The sequence below is a fragment of the Periplaneta americana genome, chromosome 17 (assembly GCF_040183065.1).
Source record: "Periplaneta americana isolate PAMFEO1 chromosome 17, P.americana_PAMFEO1_priV1, whole genome shotgun sequence".
In the NCBI taxonomy this organism is placed as follows: Eukaryota; Metazoa; Arthropoda; class Insecta; order Blattodea; family Blattidae; genus Periplaneta; species Periplaneta americana.
Window position 1 is genome coordinate 58,092,151 of NC_091133.1, and position 22,836 is coordinate 58,114,986.

A 22,836-nucleotide genomic window follows, 5' to 3' on the forward strand; every position below is an offset into this window, starting at 1 on the left:
GCCTGAGAGAGAAAATGACAAAATTTAACCTACCTACTGTTTACATGGAGCAGGTCAAGACAATGGCAGGTAGTTGGAACCAATAGGAGTCCTTAATTCTGGCCCTATGTCCTCATGAACCAGGCTATAGCAACCAGTAGTCAGCCCATCAGCAATGTATCTGATAAGCTTAATTAGTGCCAGTTTACTGTAAGAGTTTTATTGTGCTGTTAATGTAGTGTGACTAAGAGAACTGACAAAAGGCAAGATATCCATATACAATTACGTGTACATAGGGCAGGAAAATACCAAATGAGTAATTATCTGAGTACTTGTTTTGGTGTTTTATGAATTTAATGTTTTAAAAGTTTATCATTATTATTTCTAATGTGGAAGCACTTAGAAAAAGTGAACGGAAAAGAATCATAGTTAGATTTATTATGTTTACGTACTTATGGATATCGGCCGATTGGAAGTGGTGGTGAGCCATTTTGTTTTTATGTTTATAAGAGAACAGGAACAGTTTTGCTGTGATACATGTGGTGACTTGTCACGGAGTGTCGGGGTGGTGTGATATTTACTACGTGAATTTATTTTCGCGTATACATTTCAGATTAAATCAAGCAATTTCCTTCGTGCTGTGGTTACACATCTTGCATATACGAAGGTTAGATTTGGTTAGTTCAGGTTTTTATTAACTAGTCCGTGCAAGATTCTATCGCGAGCTAGATGTGTATAAGTCGATATTTGATGATGTAACAGTTCGATATTGGTTGTTTTCCTTTTGACTCTGTCACTTTGACATTAGTTCTGGTGATGGAAGGAGAACAGTATGAAGGAGCATGTACTTCTACGTCTCGTGATAGTGATTTCTGTGGAGATTGCAGTATATGTGCTATGGAATTTATATGGTTATGTAAGGATGAAGAAGAATTGCGTGGGTTTTTCTTTCGTCATGTTGTTTTGTGTGATAAATACGTATGTGAAAATTGTGGCTCAAGTTTGAAGGCAGATTGGAAATCTGGGTAAATATCTAGGCCTGTAAGTAGGCCTAATTACTGGTTCTGTCCTGACAAAAAACATTCCAAAACTCCCCGATTTTTGCCCTAAAAATTAATGCACTTAGAAAAAATGAGAGGAAAGCATTAAAATTTATTTTTTGTTTTTGTACTTTTGTGTGTTTTTTTTTTTATTTTATTTTTGAAGATACTTGTGAAAATTGGAAGTTTTCTGATTTTTTTCTCTTGAATTTTTTTCGAAATTTTAAAGCTTTCCGCTCATTTTTTCTAAGTGTATTAATTTTTGGGGTAAAAATCGGGGGTTTTTGGAATTTTTTTTTCGAAAGGACAAAATCAGTACTTATAGAGATTTACCTGAAAATGGAGCTCCAATGCTTTCTAAGCCTCCGGACAAGATGCGGTAATGTGGTCAGCACCATACTCTATACTTTACTTCCAGTGAAGTGAAGACAAATTAGACCTACTCAATTTTTATAGAAGGTAGAAATGATCATGCAGAATGAAAAATCAAGCCTATCTGGTTCTGAATCTGGGCTCTTCCAGCCTAAAGTTTGTAACTCTGCTCATGGGAACTGTTACTGGTTCATGTGAAACTTCCACTCAAACTGAGCACATAGTTACATCTCCACAACAGATATACAAATATAAAAAATTAACTGCCCGAATTAACTGTAAAGATGTGAGAACTTACTTAAATACTGCATTAAGAAACACCAGCGTATACTTAAACAGAGTGGTTGAGAAGCCTTTATGTGTGAATTTCTGTCACATGACGTGCTGTGACAGGTGAATAAGTACCACTTACTGATGGCTCAGAGGTAGGCCTACTCAATTTTTCGGTAATATTTTAGTCAATTTTACAGACGCAGTTTTTTTTATATGTGTATCTCCTTTGTTAATCTACAGTATATGAGCAATACAATGAAAGGTTTCAATATGAGCACATCAACAGTTCTCTTATAAGAGTAAACTCAGTTCCCGAAAGGAATAACATTAGCATTAATGAAAACAGGAAACATACATAGGCTATACAAACAAGGTAATAAACTCAGTAAGACAGCAGTGGTATGCTACACATCTTTGTCGACAGATGAATGAACATTCTCATAGGCTATTAACATACTTGAGATTAAGTATAATTAATAAAATAATACCAGCAATCAGGTTAGTTTAAATTTTGTGAACTATAGCTAATCTTCAAGCACACTGCCAGATTCCAACACTGACACCAATTCTAAGATTACATGCGACTTATTTGTTTCATATATTTCACCTAAGGGTGATGTCGTTTCCTATAGTTTAAGAGTGTAGGCTTACCCATAAATTTTAGAATAATATTTCTCCAGATGGATCTATTCGGTATCTGACAAAAGAGCTTTAAGAAGACTTAATGAATGTTCTTCACTTAAAAAGTTAAAAAATTATATAACGAAAAGATACTTAGATATTCGCAACTCAAATAAAATGAATTTATTTGGAGAAGATACCACATGACAAATGATAGGCCAATAAGATTGAAATGTGACAGTCTGACGTATGCAAATTAATCTAACAGTAGCACCAACCAATCTCACAAAAGTTAAAATAATTAGTAAACAGAAAGCGTTACTTAAATAATAAATAGATAGGCTATATAATAACAAAACATAACCACTTGATTTCAACAGTACACTACCCATAACTACAAAACGACACGCAGGATTCTCGACAAACTGACGGAAAGGAATATGTTCTTAAACGTAATTATTTACTTTAGCGATACCGTAGGCTAATTGATGACGTGCCCAATATGCCCCTAGAGAAAATGAAGGGAGAGACTTGGAACAGAGGGTTTAGGGTGGGGACAAACTTGAGACATCTACACAACAGTGAGGTAAGTGTAGCATCATTCACATAGTGCATTGTGTTTGTGACATGGCGTCGTTTAACATATAAGTAAATAACATAACTAACCTAACCCAATCTAACCTAACTTAACTTCCGAAGAGTAAGGAGTAGTCTGAAACAAAGTTGGATGACAGTCACACAGGAAGAAGTGCAGAAATAGTCGATATGAACAGTATAGCTAAAGCAAATAATTACGAACTTAATTTTTACTCCCGGTACTTATCACGTTTATGTTTTAGGCCTAAATAATACTAAAAATAATGTCTGATTACGATTAGGTCTACAACTGACATGCATTTAAGTTAGTTCTCAAAAGAACGTGTTTTTTTTTTTTTTTTCCATTCAGAAATGAATGCAAGTCTTCTTGATTTGTCTGTACACGTGTCAAAATCATCAGTCAACTCATACTTAATAGGTGAATTTAGGTCTATCAAAATTATTGTTAATAAGTTACCCATAATCATTTAATTTTATTTTAAATGTTAGATTTTGATATCATATGAGAAGATAACCTACAATATGTGTAAGAACCTAATTGCAGTTTATTTTTGCCAGTACAGTATTACAAAATTTCTGGATACAGGTATGCTGGAAAATACTAACCCGTAACAACTGGTATAGGGGTACTTTCAAAACGTAAGTAAAAATACAATTATTACAAATATATTGCAGACATTGAAACTGTTATAATTTTCCTGCAAAAATGATAGCCTAACCTATCTAATAATATATTAGTTGTGAATTTCAGTGTATCCTCAATTTTTGCACTACAACTGATAATTCAATAGTTTTTCTTTCGAATCAACTACTTAAAACTTCTCGTTTGTCTTCTATAAAATGTTTTTGAGATACAGACTTATAACGTAACATCTGTCAAAACAAGAACTAAATACAGAAATCATAAATAACATATCCGTAACTCAGAAGCTGGTACGTTCAAGGTTATGGATGATAACTTCTCATATATTAGTCCTCTATTTTTACAATTACACTGTAACAAATACACGCATATTCACATGAAATCATTACTTTTGTTAAACTTCATAACAGACAGCAGGCTCATAACCTGAAAACTTCATTTTCATACAAAAATAACAACTTGACACAAGCAACAAGGTTCGACCTAGTTCAATTTACTCTCTCACGAACCTTCATTCATTGAAAACTAGTCAACACAATGGATATTCACAAGAAACAAATTCCAAGACAAGTCAAGAGACTTCAAATTACACTTTGCTTCCACTAACTTTCACCAATACTTGGGCAGCACCCATCTGGTCGTAACGTTTTTAAACAATTAATAAAATTTATGTATGGAATGGACGGATCACAATGATGGCCCATATTGTTAATGAAATACTATACGTATATGTACATTAATTTAAAACGCCCCCTTCAGTATGACACTCGGATTATTCCAAGATACCGCTATTAGTCATTCACACATTCCCGATCATGGCGGTCACCTAACGGAAAGTGAATCAATGGGGAAATGCACACGATACTCTTTCATCACAAAAATTTCAACTTATTCACTTATATTTTAAGGATCTTACGCTACGCATGCTAAATACGAATTCAAATATCAATCCTTACCTCTAAACATTTACAGACTTCAAGAAATTTACATCCTAAACGCCCTCACACTAAAACACTCCATCCCTGCCATTCCTGCTGCAAACATAGCTGCCCCCAGCAGGGAGAATTTTGAAATAGCAGTTTGAAACATCACCGATAGATGAGAGTACTGTCTGTTAGACATCGAAGTGACACGTTGTCTCAATTTTTACTATAAATTGTTCATATTTAAAAATCTGATTTGCCGGTATGTATTCACAGAGTATATTATTAAATAATTCACAAAATTGGTTCACTACATTAAGTGATCCCTTGTATACCACTAGAAACTACTTTAAATGCTTAAAATATTATATAAATTCAAATATGGAGATATGCGCAAGTGATGCGGCCGGTGCGTTATATTATGTAGTTTAGTTACAGTTCCACCTTTGATTCCACATAAAAAGGCATAAAATGATTTCAATTTAGCTTATATATAACGCTGAGACATTACTCCCTCGTAGAAGCAAATGTTACATTTAACTTTGTTATTAAATTAGTGAAACGTGTACCCGCACGTGCACGTTCATGTGAAGTCTCCTACTGTACTGCATAATTTACAAAAGTACGTAGGTAATTCGTTTACAAGCAACATTACAACTGAAGTAGTAACATTATAATACAAAAAAAATTCTACCACATAAAATAATATCGGGATTACAGAAGAATACGATACACCATATCTAAATTATGTAAAAAAATATAATTACAAACATTTTCACATGAGTTATTGCAACAAAATAAGTTTACATTTATGTGCATATAAAACTGTATTTACAGTATATTCACTTCATTTTTATAGAGTTATGATGTAATTTATACAACCAAAGAATACAAAATTAACTTTAACAATTTCACATCATGAATTCAGTGTCAGTCAGCCTATGAACACAATATGTAGCCTATAATGTTCACGCACCTGTGCGCGTGTCTGCTGTAGCTATAGATTACCTGACATTCGCATAAGCACCTACTTTTGATTTTAAATACGGGAACAGGAAAGGATGCATGAGTTATCAGATGGTAGGCCTGTATGTATTTATTTCTCATTAAATTTCGGCCAATGTATGGGACCTGTGCCCACTTAGCATCGTGATGAATTTGGAGAACTAAGATAGATACCTACAGCAAAATCCGGTTCCACAAGGCAGCTATAATTGGCTGGGGGATCATCGTGCTAACCATACGATACCTCAGTTTTGGTTGGATGATCGTTCACCTCTGCATCATCATTATTATTATTATTATTATCTATGTATTTATACTCATGTGATACCTACTCAGCTACTACACTTAGCCTCAAGTTATTAAGTTCTGCTCATGTTTAGCCTATGTTACATTCAAAGGCGACTGTTGCAGAATTCAAGCGACATATTAACTACAATAAGAAATTAAAAGTCTATTATAACTGATTAACTGTTACAAGTTACTTACCGGTACGAATTTCACTCAATATGTTCGGACATTATTAAAAAAAAATCACTGGACAAAAGAACTTTTTCATCCCTTATCCAAATGAGCGTTGCTCGCCCCCACCCCGGAGTCGGCACGTAGTAGTACATATAGGAGTTTTAATGTTTCAAATGGCCAACAGTTCTCGCATGCAGAAACATTTCGTAACAAAAATATTAAATATAAATTAAATTGTTTAATCATAATTGATTTCAGAAATGATATATTATTGCCTGTTGTTTTAAATAGGGTATTAATTATACATTAATAATTTCCAAACGTTTTGAAACACACATATTCAAAAGTGTGTTATAGAACTGTAAATACAGAGTTTCATTCTGCTAAAGTAATAACCATCTATGCTTCTCTAACATGCAAAAAAAAAAAAAAAAAAAAAAAATGTATGCACATGAAAAAAGGAACAAGTCTTCGACCTCACTGTTTTTTTTTAAGTACACAGTGAATCTTTGTGTGTATACATGTGTTTAAAATATATTTTGTCCTAATAGCATAATTGAAATGTTATCATGTTTGTCTGAATTTGAATCACGTGTTGTCAATGTGGAAGCAGAAATACATATTATCTGTGTAGATGATTCTGGTATCACGAGTTACATAACATAATTCGCATAATCTTCTAGTCAAAGCTGTGCTACCAAGGAACATTGACATCAGAGGTAATTCCAGTGCTCTGAAACGAGAATATTCCTTGCTTGTAATAATTTATTATCATGAGTATTATTATTATTAATTGAACAACACACACTATTTCAATAGTGCAACAATGGGCAGGGGTTAGGAACAAGATTTACCCCCCAAAAATTAGAGAATTTAATAATGTAAATTTTCCCTCCTAAAATATTGGAGAGGTACGTAGTATAATTTTTACCATTCTATGTGACCAAAATTTCAAATTTATAATTTATTTTAATGAGATGAAAGGACTTCAAAATCACTTTATAATAACAAATTCGAACCATTGCAGCAGTCACATAAAACGAATGCTCATTTTGTCTGTGGTTCGATAGACCACAACAGTGAATTCTGAAGCAGTTTCAACATTGTTAAAGTTGGTCATTCAATGGGCTGTTTCGTGTTTGTGTTGATCAGTTCATTTTTTAGTGTTACCTGTAATTTAATTAATTTGTTTGTAATTGAGTACTGATTACATGCTTGCAGTTACAATAAATTACTAAAGCTAATATCAGAAGTGTGAGAAAAATTAAAAAAAAAAAAAACAAACAAAAGAAACTGAACACAATGCTTCAAATGATATTTTTTCTAATTGTATACAATCTTATATATGTAAAAGTTAATGTGACTATATATTTATGTACTTTATACCAGTGGTATTCAATCTTGTTTGCTAGCGTAACCCCTAAAATACGTTTTTCTTAACTTTGTACCCTCAGGCTGCCTTGGAATTATAGAAAAAATAACAAAAACTGATTGATGATATATTTAAAATATATATTATTATTATTGGCCACTGGCTGTTGTACAGCACATTAAATATAAGTAAATAAATAAATAAAAATAAAATTATTATTATTATTATTATTATTATTATTATTATTATTATTATTATTATTATTATTATTATTATTATTATTTTCTTCGTCATGTTTGTTTTGGGTGGAATAAACTTATAAGAACTGTATGGTGTATTTGGAATCAAAGGGAAAATGATTTCAACAGAGAAAATATATTGAGTTCTGATTTTAATAAAGTTTCTTTCTTGCATCTAGCACCTCGGAATAGATGAGTTAACACAAAAGATCACCTGATGTGCGTAGGTAAACAACCTTGTAGCTGATTTTTAAGATTGGAATTGTTAATGAGCACTAGGAAAGATCAATTTACAAACAACTTACTGGTACTTAACCATCAAAAACATTGTTTGTGACAGTGATCCCGAAAAAAAATTGTGCAGTTCTGAAACTTCATTAGAAGTACGTACTGGAATAAATAAATCAACCTATTATATTTGTTGCATTAATAATTATATCTGCATAAAGCACTGTATTACGCATTTTGACAATAATCCTCAGGCTATCATCTTTATCTCTCTCTCTGGAAGTTGTTGCATACTCACAAACCAGTGAAATATATATTTAATATCTGTATGAGAAGGAACAACATTAACAATTTCTAAACTAGGTTTATTTGTATTTGACTAAAATGGTCCGATTCTTCATGTCTGTGTTTAAGCTCTGAACAGGGTTCACATTTTACAAGCCAAATGATTTATTTCGGTGTTTACACTATATATCTTAATGTGTGCAGTTGTAAACGTTTTCGTACAGTTATGGGAACAATAATATTAAGCTTCTCTGCATGAAGATTTTCCATGTAGGTACACATAAAGAAAAATCATAGAGAATTTGGTTCCCCTTTTGTCTCGGCAGTCTACATGAAGTGAAATAAAGTGTAGTTCATTTCTTTCTTTTTAGTCTCAAGAAAAATTAAAATACTTTTCAGAACCCAAAACTGTTATAATGTTATTTTAAAACTGGTGACTATCTACATACAAGTGAACTACGATTCTACATTCTGTGGAGTGTAAAAAAAACTTTGCTTTATTTCAGATGGCTACTCGATGGGGCATAGCCAGCGCAGGCAAGATAAGCCATGATTTCGTGACGGCACTGAGCACACTGTCATCTGATGAGCATCAAGTTGTCGCTGTTGCAGCTCAACAGCTCAGCAGAGCAAAAACGTTTGCATCAGAACACAATATTCCACATGCATATGGTTCATATGACGAACTTGCAAAAAACTCTGATATCGGTAAGTTAAGATTGTTCTTGTTCTTGATTACTGTCCACACTGTCCATTACATCATCATCATCATCATTATAATCATCCAAACAAGTAGTATAAGGTCCAAGGCCATTATATTTTCTGAAATAAACACAACCTGACATCTTATAAGAAACATACAGGAAGTTCCTATGCCATGGATGGCGAACCTTTTGTGACGAATGTGCCAATTTAAGTGTGGTATTAACTTTGTGAAGTCAACAGTTAGAAACCTTTTTAGTTGAGACCTAAGTGCAACTTGTGTGTTACTGAAGACAACAAGTTATGAACAACCTAACATAAATGACATAGCTACTAAGATTCAGCAACAAGTTTCACACTAAATGTGAGAATGACATTTCACTTAAAGTCCATTAGTAATATTACTTTTTTGTTTGTTTATTTCTAATAACACTAGTTAACAAATTTTAACTTTGAAAATTGTGCCGAAATGAAACGTTACTATCACATATTTGCCATAGAATGTATAAATGTATTTTTTCTTCCTACTGAAAAATTGTATATTTTGCACATAGGAGTTATTGCAGGAACAACGATGATATGTAAAAATATTTAGACCTACTATTCTCTCTGAAACACCTTTCATATAATTCTTTAAAAGCTGCTCAGGTGACATCTGTGAGGAGGGTATGTTTATAATTCATAAGCAAAAATATTCACATATTGCTTCAATGAAAAATTTTAATGAGAAATTCTACTATTTATGAGGACAATAATTGGATTGCAACCGCAATACCTGTTTTTAATGTATTATTTATATATATTATGTTCATTTGTAAAACTGTAAATATCTTAATGATGTAATAAAGTTTTGTATAATTAAAAAAAAATACAGTGAGTGTAACACCTTCAAACAGGAGATGAAGTGAGTCAATTGAAATTTGTCAGCAGATAAATGCTGATCGTCAAGTAATCCATTAATATTGTTCACCAATTAAGTTACCTTCATCTATGACAGTATCAAAAAAACACTCTTCACTCACATTGGCGGTCCAACAAAAATTTACATAGTTCTGTAAAAACAAATTTCCAACATTGATCTTTTGTAACACCTGGTGTGGTATGATAAAAAAATCACTTGATTAGGCAAATACAAGAGATGATTTCATCACTCAAATTATTGATAGTGTTGTCCTCATAAAGAGTGTTAAGACGAATTCAGAGTTTTAAAATGTAATGAAGTTGGCAGTAGGATTTTCCAACTATGAATTGTTAATTATTTGTGTTCTGTCAGTCTGTCTTTAATATATCTCATAATAGCTTTTTACGCAGCAGATTCAATTATCAAATATCTTCACATCCTTTAATCATTGAACACATGTTATATGATGAATTATTGATACTAACTTAATTCATCCGCTGTGCAACAACTCATTGAGAGCCAGGACTGACCAGCTGACTGCTGGCCTCACATCCACATGCTTCCAATCGATACTACAATATACAAAAATATTTACTACTATTGAAACACATGCTCTCTCTCTCTCTCTCTCCATTCTCTCCCTCTCTCTCTCTATTCTCTCCCTCCCTCTCTCTCTCTCTCTCTCTCTCTCTCTCTCTTCTCACCTGTACCGGTATATGTTTTTGTGTTTATGTGTTCGCATTTTTTTAAGCTGTCATGGTGTTTGGTTTTGTAGTGTATTACGAGAGGGCTTTTATGGCATAAAATAAAATACAATTAAAAATGAGTTAGGTTAACCTTGAGCACATCTAAGGAACCCATTATTTCTCACATCTAAAGGTCATTGGCGGCAGACTCCTATGACACGGACATACAAACATTGGTGCACCGGTACAATAAATGCCTCAATAACAGTGGTGACTATGTTGAGAAGTAGTCAGTGAATCTCTGTAAATAGTGCAATAAGTATTTCTTCCGTACTGATGTTTTTGTGTTCTTTATCGGCCATTGGAAAATACTTTCTGGATGAACCTCGTATCTTTGTCCGAAAAGAATTTTCATTTGACTTCCCAGTTTTCTAACCAAAAGTAGATATTGAAATTAGCTTATCTTTCATATACATTTGCGTAACTTAATGTGGTTGGCCTAACAGAGAAATTGACAATATCCAAACCAGAGTTGAAACTGTGGGAAAAGCAAATAGAAGAAAATAAAGTGGTTTCTTTCCTAACTTAAACCTGCTGACGAAAACATTGAACTAGCTGAAGTTAAAAATGTAATAATTGGGCATCTTCAGAAAATAAATTTTGAGTTTGATCGCTACATTTAAGAAGATACTGCCAAATACAGTTGGGTCTGCAATCTGTTTGACATTGACGTTGAAGACTTGCCGAAAGACTTTATCTAGACATTGTTAGTCTCCAGGAAGAGTTCATTGAAGTCCAAAGTGATGAAGCCTTGCGTTACAGTTTTCAAAACCAAATGGTGTCATGATATTCATTTTGGATAAAGCTGAAGAAACAAAAACCTAATTTAGGCAATGAAGTTATAAAAGTGTTACTTCTATTTTCGACTACCTATATACGTGAAGCTGGCTTTTTGACACTTTCTGTCACGAAAACTAAGATCAGAAGCCATAATCTGAACATGTCTTGAGATGCTGCCTTTCAAAGATGCAACCATGGTTTGAAGAACTTTCAGCACTAGGCCAAGGATCGCACTGAACTAATATGAATAATTAGTGATGACATTTTATTTTATAAAAGGCTTGAATATTCATTTAGGCCTCTTATTACATATTATTTATCCTGCTATATGTTATTGCTCATACCTTCCCACTATGAGATTACAGTTACATATTACAATTCCTTGTTAGAAAATATTAAAATTCTATATAATAATAAAAAAATTCTACACTTATTTGTACGATACTATTACATTAGCATTGTTTAACTTCAAAATAGACCCATGGGTTGCACAATTGATCGCTAATCAATTTTGGGTCTTTGCTAAAAAAAGGTAAAGAATCCCCATGCTAAACAATTGATATCTCCTAAAACATAACAAATCTTTTTCATAATTACTTTGCAAGTTTCTTCTTCTAGTCCAGAAAGTCTACACTTGAGATTTGCAGCAAGGAATCCCATCTTGTGCATGTATTTTCTAAGGTTGCACATCAATAAATCTATAACAATTCTCAACTTTATTTTATTTTTTTTTTTCGTGCCAAGATTTGCTTAGTGATGTTCTTAGAGTCTTCCAATCACCATCGTATTCTAGTCTGCTTATTCAGAATCACATTTATGCCAGTATAAGCATGCTTCTGTCACAACGTGGATCTTCAAAATACAACTCAAGGAAATGTAATAGCTAACTTTAAACCATATGTTGTATGGTCTTCTCACAGCAGATTACATATACGTATTTCAGATGTTTGTATCGTAACTAAATAACTTTAGCCTATGATGGGCTATTATCTAACATGTAATCTATGAGTGTGACTACTGGTATTTAAGTATTAACCATGGTGGCTCGTTAAACAGTTGAGCCACGAAGAAGTTCAGTTATGAATTATCAAAATGTCAAATAGAAGCATTATAATTTTAGAATGGAAAATCGGACACTGATTGAACTGATATATCACATGTCAAGTAATAAATGAAAACTTATATATTTTTTTAAGTTGGTTATTTAACGATGTTGTATCAACTAGTAGGTTATTTAGCGTCGATGAGATTGGTGATAGTGAGATGGTATTTGGCGAGATGAGGCTGAAGATTCGCCATAGATTACCTGGCATTCACCTTGCGGTTATGGAAAACCTCGGAAAAAACCCAACCAGGTAATCAGCCCAAGCAGAGATTGAACCCGCGCCCGAGTGCAACTTCAAACCGGCAGGCAAGCATCTTAACCAACTGAGTCATGCCGGTGGCCTCAAAACTTGTTGGGTCAGTGAAAATAAAGAAGCATTTTATATTATTTCCACAGGAAAACTATGGCCTAGAGTTCCCTCCAGCAGCCGCCACTGAGTCTAAGAAGAATAGATCATTTGGAATCATAAGTTAGGGGCATAGAACACCATTAAAAGAAATTGTGAGAGAGCTACTGAAACTGATTAAATTTCAGGGCTAAGTAGCCCACCTCTTGATGTAATAGATGGGTTCATTGAGGCTGAAGTGCTCAAGGCTAACCTCTCCCATTCTGGTTCTGTTTTATTTCTAAATAACTGTATTGGGGATTGGTGGACTTGCAGAGGTGGTATACATTGGCACCATCAACACGATGCACTTTGACATCGCCAAGCTGATGCTGGAGGCAGGGAAGCATGTATTGTGCGAGAAGCCCCTTACACTCAACCTTAAGCAGACCAAAGAGCTGGTCAGTTTGGCCAAGCAGAAGAAGCTGTTCCTTATGGAGGCTGTGTGGTCACGCTGTTTCCCTGCCTATGAGGCCTTGAGAAAGGAGTTGGAAGCAGGGACAGTGGGAGAGGTGCTGCAGGTCATTGTTAGCTTCGGCGTTGTCATAGACGAAATCGACAGGCTAAGGTATGTTTTTATTTTGTAGGGTGAAAAGAGCATGAGTTTTATTTCATCGTAAATTGAATGTATGGTTTACTGAGAATGAACTCATGTACAGTCAGAATGAGAAACTTGCATTATTTATAGAGTCTTTTTAATCGAAATATTTTCATTTTATATATATATATATATATATATATATATATATATATATATATATTTATTTATTTATTTATTTATTTATTGGATATATTTTATTTAACATGAAAACTATTAGAATACTTTGTGACTAAGGAAAGGCGTTTTTAATGCTCTAATGCTATGATAAACTTAATTATAAATAATGTTATCTTTTGTTAGATTGCTTTAAGATGTCATTTTTTTATTTATTGAGATATAAGTGTTTCTACTTCAAAGTACTACTTCCTATCATCTGTCCTATCTAATACCTAGTTCAGGAAATCTTTAATTGAAAAATTATATATATAAAATGAAGGAAAAAAGCATTGACATGATGAAGACAAGTCATTTTGTATAATAAACCTTTGTTCGAAAATGTTGTTTTTATCATTAGCGGACACATCGAAGTCGACAGTATAGTTCTTCTTAAACAGGTTACAGTGATTGAGGCCTAAGAGTAATGCGAATGCTAGGCAATTTTGCTTCTGACTAATCAAGTGCAAAAGGGAATGGTCTACAGAGCTTGCATTGCTTACTCGTCAGGATTATGATATACTTAATGTAATGTAATGTAAAATGACCGAAAATTATAACATATGATGTAGAATGGTGCTATTTACGATTGGCAAGCCAAATACCAACTTGATAATTCACCAATGTCAGGATTTTCTATCCCATCACATTTCCAGGACCATGTGTTCAACCTGGACAAATCGGTATAAGTTTAATGCTCTTTTTTATTTTTCTTTATTCTTTTGTTGATATTTCAGGGAATAAACAAAACCATTTCAAATATTCATGGACGTAAAATACAGTGAGTTCCAATGAACGTTCCCAATGTTTCTGTAGGCCAACCAATGGCAGGTCCCCCTCCTACCACCACTGCTTGCATTCACGAACTCATAGCACTTCGTCAGATTAAAACTTATATACTATGTTACATTCGGTATGCACCCTCAATCCCCCTCACAGTAGCTGCTGGAAGTGTTACCCATCTTGTGTGATATACAATTCACATCACGATGTATGACTTGAGGCTTTCCCGGCGTTTGATATTCTTCAGTGAAGAAGATGGCAGAGCTAGCCATCGAAAGCTTGGAAGCTAATCTCCAACTCACCTGGCTGAGAACCCGAGAAGAGTTATTCAATTCACATCATATCATTTGCAGAACCTGTTTCATTAAACCTATTCACTGAATTTAGTATCTTTTTCTTAGCTTACTCGTCACTCCTGACTGGTGTTTATGTTATCCTTTAGGCATAAGCTCTTTTTGTGGTGGTAAGAGAGGGGGAATGAGGTAAAGAGAAATAGAGATCAACATGTGGAAGCTGCATGGTTGGTGAATCCCTGTCCCGCAAAATTAGCTGTCCCAGTCAGTAGTCTAACTTTGATAGGCAGCAATAAACACAAGGAATGACTCAGCTAAGAATAAGTGCAGTTTATTATCTTGTGCTGTTTTTTTGCATTGGTTACATATTCAGTACGTGAACGTGTACACTTTTTGAGAATATACAGTCTTAGACACAAAAAATAACTGCTCTCCTGTAGCGTGAATTTGTGTAAGTCCACTTTGAGCAGCATCTGGTTCACACGACTCTTCGCCATAGATTACATAGATTATTTATAATACTTGACCTGTAAACAGACAGAAAAAGTGACAAACAAAACAAAGAAAAAACAGAGTGGAGTTATGCATAAGAAATTCCTTCACGTGTAAACCTAAAGTCTCATGGAATCAACTGAAGTCTTCCAAACGGGACTTAGTGTATGGTAGCTGGTCATTTTTTATCTAAGACTTGATATGTGGAAAAAGAAATTGTGTTGTAGAACAAGGGAAAACTTAAGATGTAAATTTCCCAATTTCCTAGTTCCATGTAGAAAAACAATATTAAATTCAGTGATTAGGATTAATGAAACAGGTTCTGTGAATGATGTGATATTACATAAGTGAAGAGCCATGAGTTTATGGATGCAAACAGTGACAGTAGCAGGAGACATCTGCCATGGTTGGTCGACAGAAATGCTGGAAACATTCACTAGGTCTATTGCACATTGTCAACAGCTCTTCTTACAGAATTCAGGTGAAGATATATGTCTAACCACAAAATATAGTACAGTGAAACCTGTTCAAATCGGAACCTGAATAATCCAGAATCCTGTCTATTTCGGAACAATTTATTGGTCCCGGCAAAATTTGTATGTATTATGTGTAATTTTTCCTGAATAAAACGGAAACTGTCCAATGCGGAAACGGAAACTGTCTGCTACTGTTCAAAACGGAAACAATATTTTGGACACACTATATTTTGTAACTATATTTTGAAACAGCGTGTAACTTCAAGAAATATACGAAATATGTAGGGCACTAAGATAAAAACAAGTTTTCTTTGCAAAATTCTAGAGAGTACGAGGGTGTGTTGGCCTGTCGGTCATAAATTTTATTACCCTGTTGACTAGGCAGACGAGTCCCTTGAAAGATTTTCAATGCTTCACACCCGTGTACTGTCGTAGCTAAACAGAGCGCAAGTGTAGTGATTTCCAGGTAAAAAAAAAAGTTGCATAAAATGCGGCATTAACATTAAGTGATGAAGTAAAAGTTATCGAGATAAAGGAAAATTAGAAACAAAGTCTATGTGAATTAATGTTGAAGTACAGTTGTGGAAAACTCAGGTGTGACACTTTAAAAAATAAAGATCATAATGAGTTAGTGGCACGTGACCAATATTGGTGACACAAAAGGAACCAGAAAGCAATTGTTTATGTGAAAATAAATGAACTATTGTGAGAGTGGGTTCTTCATGACCTTTCAAAGAACAAGCCAATTTCTGGATCTGTTCTGCAAAGCAAGCTATTGAACTGGGAAAGAAATGAAATAAGCCAGAATTCAAGGCTTCTAATAGATGGCTCCTAGTCCAATTAAGTAATAATGTGCAGTGATATGCAGTACAGTATTAGAGTGTAGTGTTAGATATTAAATATGAGATTAGTAAACTTTAGTAATGTTTAATGACTAATGAGTGAGTTACGATAATATTTATACAGAAAATGAGATTTTAATCAAGATGATTCACCAACGTAATAAGCGACAGAAAGCTGATTTAATGTGATGAGTGTTAAATGGAATATTTTGTACTTATTGCAGTTTGGGACATGCCATTTTGTTTTTCATGTATATGAATGACAAAATATTCCATTTTAATGTCACACCTGAATAATACGGAAACTTGTCCACAATGGAAAAAAAATTAGGACCATGTCACTTCCGTCTTGAACAGTTTTCACTGTAATTGAAATGTAAATCTCCTTCTCCCCCCCCCCCCCGGTTTTAATATTAATTTATAAACAAACAGTATCAGTGTATGCAAAATTTACTCTCTTATTTTACACTGTTGTTATTGTACTTAACGAAATACTGAGTTTATTGTGTTCATATTTATGGACGTATGACTGGTTGCAGACTGAAGGAGCTGGGAGGAGGTACCACGTTGGACTTGGGTGTATATGTCCTCCAGTTCGCGCAATTGGTTTTCGGACCATCGGCTCCAGAAAGTGTTGTGGCACAGGGATACCTGAATGAGAATGGAGTAGATACAAGCACCAGTGTCACCCTCAAATACAAGGGAGGAAAGACTGCAACTCTTAACACACACAGCAAAGTGAAACTGCCAAATGAAGCCTATGTCATCGGGACCAAGGGCACTATCAAAGTGAGTGCAAATCCAACATCTGCCTCTATATTGAATATCGATGATCTGTGCAATAAAATGTGTTGTGGCTCTTGCAGGTCATTGAGCCATTTTGGTGTCCCACCACGATAACGACACCTGAGAAGACGAAAGAGTTTATTCTGCCAACTGCATCAAAGCCTTTCAACTTTACCAACAGTGCTGGTTTGCGTTACGAGGCAATGGAAGTACGACGTTGTCTCAGACAAGGTTTGACAATTTTATTACCATCATCACAATTGTCATTGTCATAATCATCATCAACATGTCACTGCATGTGTGGATAGCATGTTGTTACAGATTAAGTGTTTCAGAATATTAATTATATTAAATAATGATATAAAAAAGAAGTCCCATGGGGGATGTAGAGGAATCTCCATACCTTCATGACATTAGCACTTGAATAATGTACTGTATACCTAGGCCGTTGTAACCTTGCACCTGACAGCTTTACGTAATGTTAGTAGTGAGAAATACGATGTTGCGACAATGACCACTCACTGTACAACAGCTGCCTTAACTTACGCAGAGTTTGCTATTCTGCTCCATTAATAATAAAAAATAAATAATCCGAGGCACAACAGCCCATGAAGAGCCACACCCGACCAGCCGGCTGCTGGTCTCACGTCCACACGCCGAAGCAGAGGTGGACGATCATCCAACGAGAATGGAGGTATCGTGTGGTTAGCACAATGATCCCCCCCAGCTGTTAATCTATTAAATCAAATGGTAATTATTATGTAACTCCATTTTTATTACTATCCTCTTAAATAGACTTAAAGCTTTTTATGTCTGCTGTATTACATAATCTGTAGAAATGGAGGACGCCTATATGAAGAAATTCCTTCTGCTGCTCGTAAAATTGACGAGTCATTTGCACCAATTCTGACGGCTAACAAAAAGGATTCTCACTACATGAGTTACCATTTTCTTAACAATGTATTTTTTGTGACATTTCATAGAAGTGCTACAAATTATTTATAACTAACTGTAAGACTAACACACGTTACGCACACAGTATGTAGGAAACCGACAACACAGCAGTGTTATGTGTAGCAGCATGAGCAGCTGATACAAAATGCTGCATTCTGATTGGTTCAGAACGCTACTGCACATCGTTTTTCAACTTTTTTATAGGAAGAATTGCCAATGCAAATAATTGTCAAGTGCAAGGTTATGATGGCCTGAGTATACTGTTATCAGTAAGTCCATTCTGATCTCCTTTTTATTCCCGGGTAATACACACTACTTAATTTGGCAGGAGGCTGAGTGGACCCTAGGGCATTTCTGGAAGTTATTTTTTTTATTTTATTTTCTGCCATCATGGAGAATTGCTCCGAATCAACAGACATAATATGGTTCATTCTCTCATCGCAGCTTCAATCCGTCAGAATGCTTCCTATGAGGTTTATGAGGAGGTTGGTTGCGTCTCTTCTGATGGCTCTACTAGATGGGCTGATATCATCATAATTGATCGGCAGAAGGATAAGGGTGTCATTCTTGATCCCATAATCCGTTTTGAGATGCATGAGCAACAGCCACAAGAGGTGTGTCGTGAAAAACAAGTCATATATGAGCCTTGTTGTCAGCATCTTGGAGCACAATACCACATTACACATTGGACAGTTTTTGGGCTCATGTTCGGTGCCCGTGGCACGATCCCACGTGAAACTTTAAATCAACTTAAACAATACAAAATTTCTGATGCAACGATTGATGCCATAGGATCTCACGTGTTAAAATCATCCTTAGCTATAATTAGTAATCATTTGTACCCAACAAAATTTTTATTGTAAATGATTGATTTATCTTAATGTTTTTTCTTTTTCTTTCCAAGTGTCACAAAATTGTTTTGTTTACTTATTATTCTTTATGAATTGATTAGTAGGCCGATCTATCGAACCCTTATTTAGGGCGGCTTTTGTTTATACAAATTATCTTTAATGCAGGGCTTTAGAGTTTATCTTTAGCCAAAGTGCTAATGGCAACATGCAATATTCATAGAAACAAATAAACAAATGTACAAACAAACAGTGAAAAGAGTACATAAATAGATATATAACATGAAAGGAAGAGTAACAAATTTTATATTTGGAGGGCCATCATCTTCTCTCTTGCTTCCCAATACTTCTCTACCAGTGTTGTTGAGGACAGATTGGGACAATCCAGTCTGGAAGTTTGGCAACAAGAAAAATTCCAGTATAACAAAGGGAATCAATTTTTATAGTTGTGTTTTTGTTTCTAAAACACATTTTGGCAGGCGAAGCATCATCCTGTAGTAACTAGGACAGAATATAGTTCAAGCCACATATTTCTGGAATAATCCCGCCGAATCTAAGACAGGTAGCAAACCTGTATTGAATGATTTTCAATATTTCCATATTTTGTCATTATCTAGAACCATTCTAGAATTATGATAGCTTGACATAGACGAAATTTACCATATATTATATTACCTTTGAAATAAGATAATAGGCGAAAATTGTGATTAGTAGAGTTAACTGTTTTATATGGGCGAAAAGTGGTGGGTAAAGTTTACATTAAGTCCACTAATTCACGAACACGATTATTTTATGTACCTACGGCCCTACCTTAATCTAAAATACAGGATCGATGGGCTTACTTCTGCTATGAAGAAAGCTATCAAAGAATTTATATTGCTGTAAAAGTTTACTTGATCACTTACGACGACATTGACAGTAATTTCTTTCGTAAGTTAGGAAAGGTGTAATTCTGTGATGATATGAAAACTTTTTTTCATATGCAGATAAAGATAGTTGAAGATGAGTGAGAGATATTTATGTTGGTAACATTGACTGTAAAATTTATGATTGTTGCAGATCTGCTGGAGAGTCCAAAGATCACACACGAGGACAGCATCATTCTGGCACAGCTAGAAGACGAAATCAGAAGACAACTTGGTGTTGTATACGATCAAGACTAGCGGGGCCTGCGCTTATGATAGCAATAGAACAATACATTTAACTCTTTAACTACCACTCTGTTTTCTGATGTTATGTTTGTACTGTATGGGACATTGTATTGTCAAGATGAAATGTAGGAAGACATAGTGGTTTATCTACAGGAAGACGTTTTCGTTATACTTCCACTAAGAAAGGGAATTATTCGAAAGAAAGCCTTTTCCCAGGATGGAATATGTTGTATGTTGCGAGAGATAGCTATCCTAATATATACCGAATGTAACTGACAAGTACAGAACTTAATGTGAGAGAATCATGGTGCAGAAGGAAGAATTTCAATACATCAGTAGTACATAATGAAAATGTGTGTGATTAGAAAATGTTAGTCATATGGCAGATTCAAGCTCATAAACCATGCTCCATAGCATTCAGTTTTTCACATATTGTTTAAATGTTACATATTCGCTTATATAAAATGTATAACAATATTAAAAATAATGTAAATTACTGGTACCATTTTTCTGTGAAATATCTCGTAACTGAAAACCTCTTTCCTGTGTATGAGTTGAAAATATAATTATGTTAAAGTGACATAATTATGGTATAATTTAAGGTGAAATTAGTCATTTTTTATATAATCTCTTTTGAAAAAAAAAAGTTTGTGATGTAAGGACTACATGTTAAGGATTTTGTAGTTCTCTGGTGCCATGTGAGAATGATCTGTTGTGTATAACTGAAAGTTCTAGACTATTTTTTAACAACCTATTCATGCACTGCCGAATTTGGTGTCAGTGTAACTTTATATACATAAACTAATTCAACACCAGAATATGTAGAAATTTAGATTAAAAGTTTATATTCATTTGTTCTACAAGTAACTTAAATATGTTTATCACACTAGGAAATAACAATCAAGAAATGTAACATAATTACAGATCATTACTGTAAATGTGTAGGTAAAATATAACCAACTAGGAAATATATAATTGTATATAACAATCACATAAAGTTATTTGGTTATGTGATTATTACGTATTTCTAATCTCGACATGAGCTGACAGTGCTTCTTTTTGTAATTTACTGTAAATAAATCTATATAGAGTCAATGGTAAAAATTAATCCCACAGAAAAGCAGATAATATTCTTCGCCAGCTTTGTCCTTTGGTCCCTAAATCTCTATAGTATAGAATTCTTTAGTTGGCAGAGAAATTTAGACAGAGAAAGATATATTTCTTACCTCTCACTCACTCAGTGGCTGACCGGACATCTACGGGGGAGGGATGGTGGCAAGAGACAGACACTCTCCATAAAACTATTTGTATGTGCAGTGGCGGATTCTTCTACTTCTACTTCCATGTTGTCGTCACCGTCATCGTCATCACTATCAGAGTCCAAACTTATTACGAAACGATCCACCACTTTGTCAATCATTCCATCCCTTTCCCAATAAAAAATCCTCTTCCTTTTTAACATGTTCACACGCATTTTTCCAATTCTCTGGCGTGAACTTGGACAACGCTTCTTCAAATAATTTTATGACTTCACTGGATTTGAAAGATACATTATATTTAGCGACATCATTTGTCACTTGTGTCCAGATGAACTCAATGACACTAAAATTACAGTGGTATGGTGGCAGTTGCACTACGGTACGCCAGTGTGGTTCACTTTGAGCTGAGGTATCCAGTTTGTACCTTACCATTTTCTCCTTTTTAAAATTTTATTATGTCGTACAATACGATTTTTGTCGCCTTTGGGTCGTAGTCTATGTTGTTCTGACGTAACTAAGATCGCATGTCTGATTTAGAAGATGCAAAAGTGGAAGCTGTACAGAATGTAAGAGGCGTTGTCCATTACAATGATGCTGTTTTGTGGAATGTTCGGAAGGAGTTTCTTTTCGAACCAATGTTTGAAATTAACAGCGTTCATTTCTTGACTTAAAACTGTGATAGGCTCCTGGCATAAATCCACAGGATGATCCAGCATGCACAATAATAAATCGTCCCCCTTTTCCTAAGAGCACGTTCAGAGGAATGTCACCATCGTCACAAATCAAAATTTTGCTCTTCGTGTGATTAATGTTTATCCATGTTTCGTCTAGGTAAACGATAGGGCGGCCATTATTCTTAAGTCGCGCATCCTCCTTAATAATTGGAATTGCTTAGCAATTATATCGGGTTTCTCTGTCAGAAGCTTCCGTCCGAAGTTATTCTTAGCGTGACGGAAATTAAGTTTTTTTAGTCTTTACCGCACCGATCATTTGCTGCCATAAAATAGCCCAGACTTATCGAGAGCATCACGAATATCTTCCACACTCGGACTAAAATCAGTCTTGCAGAAGGAGTAAATCTGTCTCTTGATGGCGGCCGCAGTGAATGAGTCTACAGTATATTAGTTTTTGTGGGAGTTCTTTTCGGCCGCTTTTTGCCCGGAGTTGACACTTTTTTTCCTGATTCATCTGCTTCTCTCTTTTCATTTAGGATACGGTAAACAGTGCGTTCAGATACTCCACACGCAGCAGGAGTTTGCTTTGCTACTTCGACTATGTTTATTGTAGGGTTTCCGACTTTCAAAGCATCATACTCCTCCACGAAAAACTTATGTACATTGCACACTATTTCCCTGGCATCAGACTGTAGTGGCTTTCCTCTTGTTCCTACACCAAGAATCACAAACACTAGGACAAGTAGGCCTAATATAAAGCACAATACTTCTAACATTTTAATTATAAAATTATTATAAAGGCCTTCTCAAACTACACTGAAAAATGTTGTTAACACATAGTTGTAATAACATCCACCACTGACAAC

The 22,836-nt window shown here is 34.6% G+C and overlaps 2 protein-coding genes across 3 annotated transcripts in view; one reads left to right on the forward strand and one right to left on the reverse strand.

The window, feature by feature from the left end:
• Arf6 (ADP-ribosylation factor 6) overlaps nucleotides 1-4,615 on the reverse strand; it is a 187,276-nt gene extending 182,661 nt beyond the window's left edge. Inside the window, exon 1 of the mRNA XM_069816271.1 lies at nucleotides 4,482-4,615. The gene's annotated coding sequence lies outside the window, so the exon portion shown is untranslated. The remainder of the gene's footprint in view (nucleotides 1-4,481) is intronic.
• Nucleotides 4,577-21,132, forward strand: LOC138692916 (trans-1,2-dihydrobenzene-1,2-diol dehydrogenase-like). 2 transcript variants are annotated; one of them, XM_069816268.1, is made up of 6 exons: nucleotides 4,577-4,710; nucleotides 8,546-8,747; nucleotides 12,935-13,226; nucleotides 16,838-17,087; nucleotides 17,165-17,315; nucleotides 19,946-21,132. In XM_069816268.1, the coding sequence occupies exons 2-6, from the start codon at nucleotides 8,546-8,548 to the stop codon at nucleotides 20,047-20,049; spliced, it is 999 nt and encodes a 332-aa protein (XP_069672369.1). In that variant the 5' UTR covers nucleotides 4,577-4,710; the 3' UTR covers nucleotides 20,050-21,132. The 2 variants fall into 2 exon arrangements, with proteins under 2 accessions (XP_069672369.1, XP_069672370.1); XM_069816269.1 differs by lacking the exon at nucleotides 4,577-4,710 and adding an exon at nucleotides 6,494-6,634.
• Nucleotides 21,133-22,836: the final 1,704 nt, after the last annotated feature.

Coding starts and splice junctions, on each gene's coding strand:
- LOC138692916 (XM_069816268.1), top strand. CDS start 8,546: ATGGCTACTCGATGGGGCATAGCCAGCGCAGGCAAGATAAGCCATGAT. Junction 8,748..12,934: donor TGCAAAAAACTCTGATATCG/GTAAGTTAAGAT, acceptor GTGGACTTGCAG/AGGTGGTATACATTGGCACC. Junction 17,316..19,945: donor ACGACGTTGTCTCAGACAAG/GTTTGACAATTT, acceptor TGATTGTTGCAG/ATCTGCTGGAGAGTCCAAAG.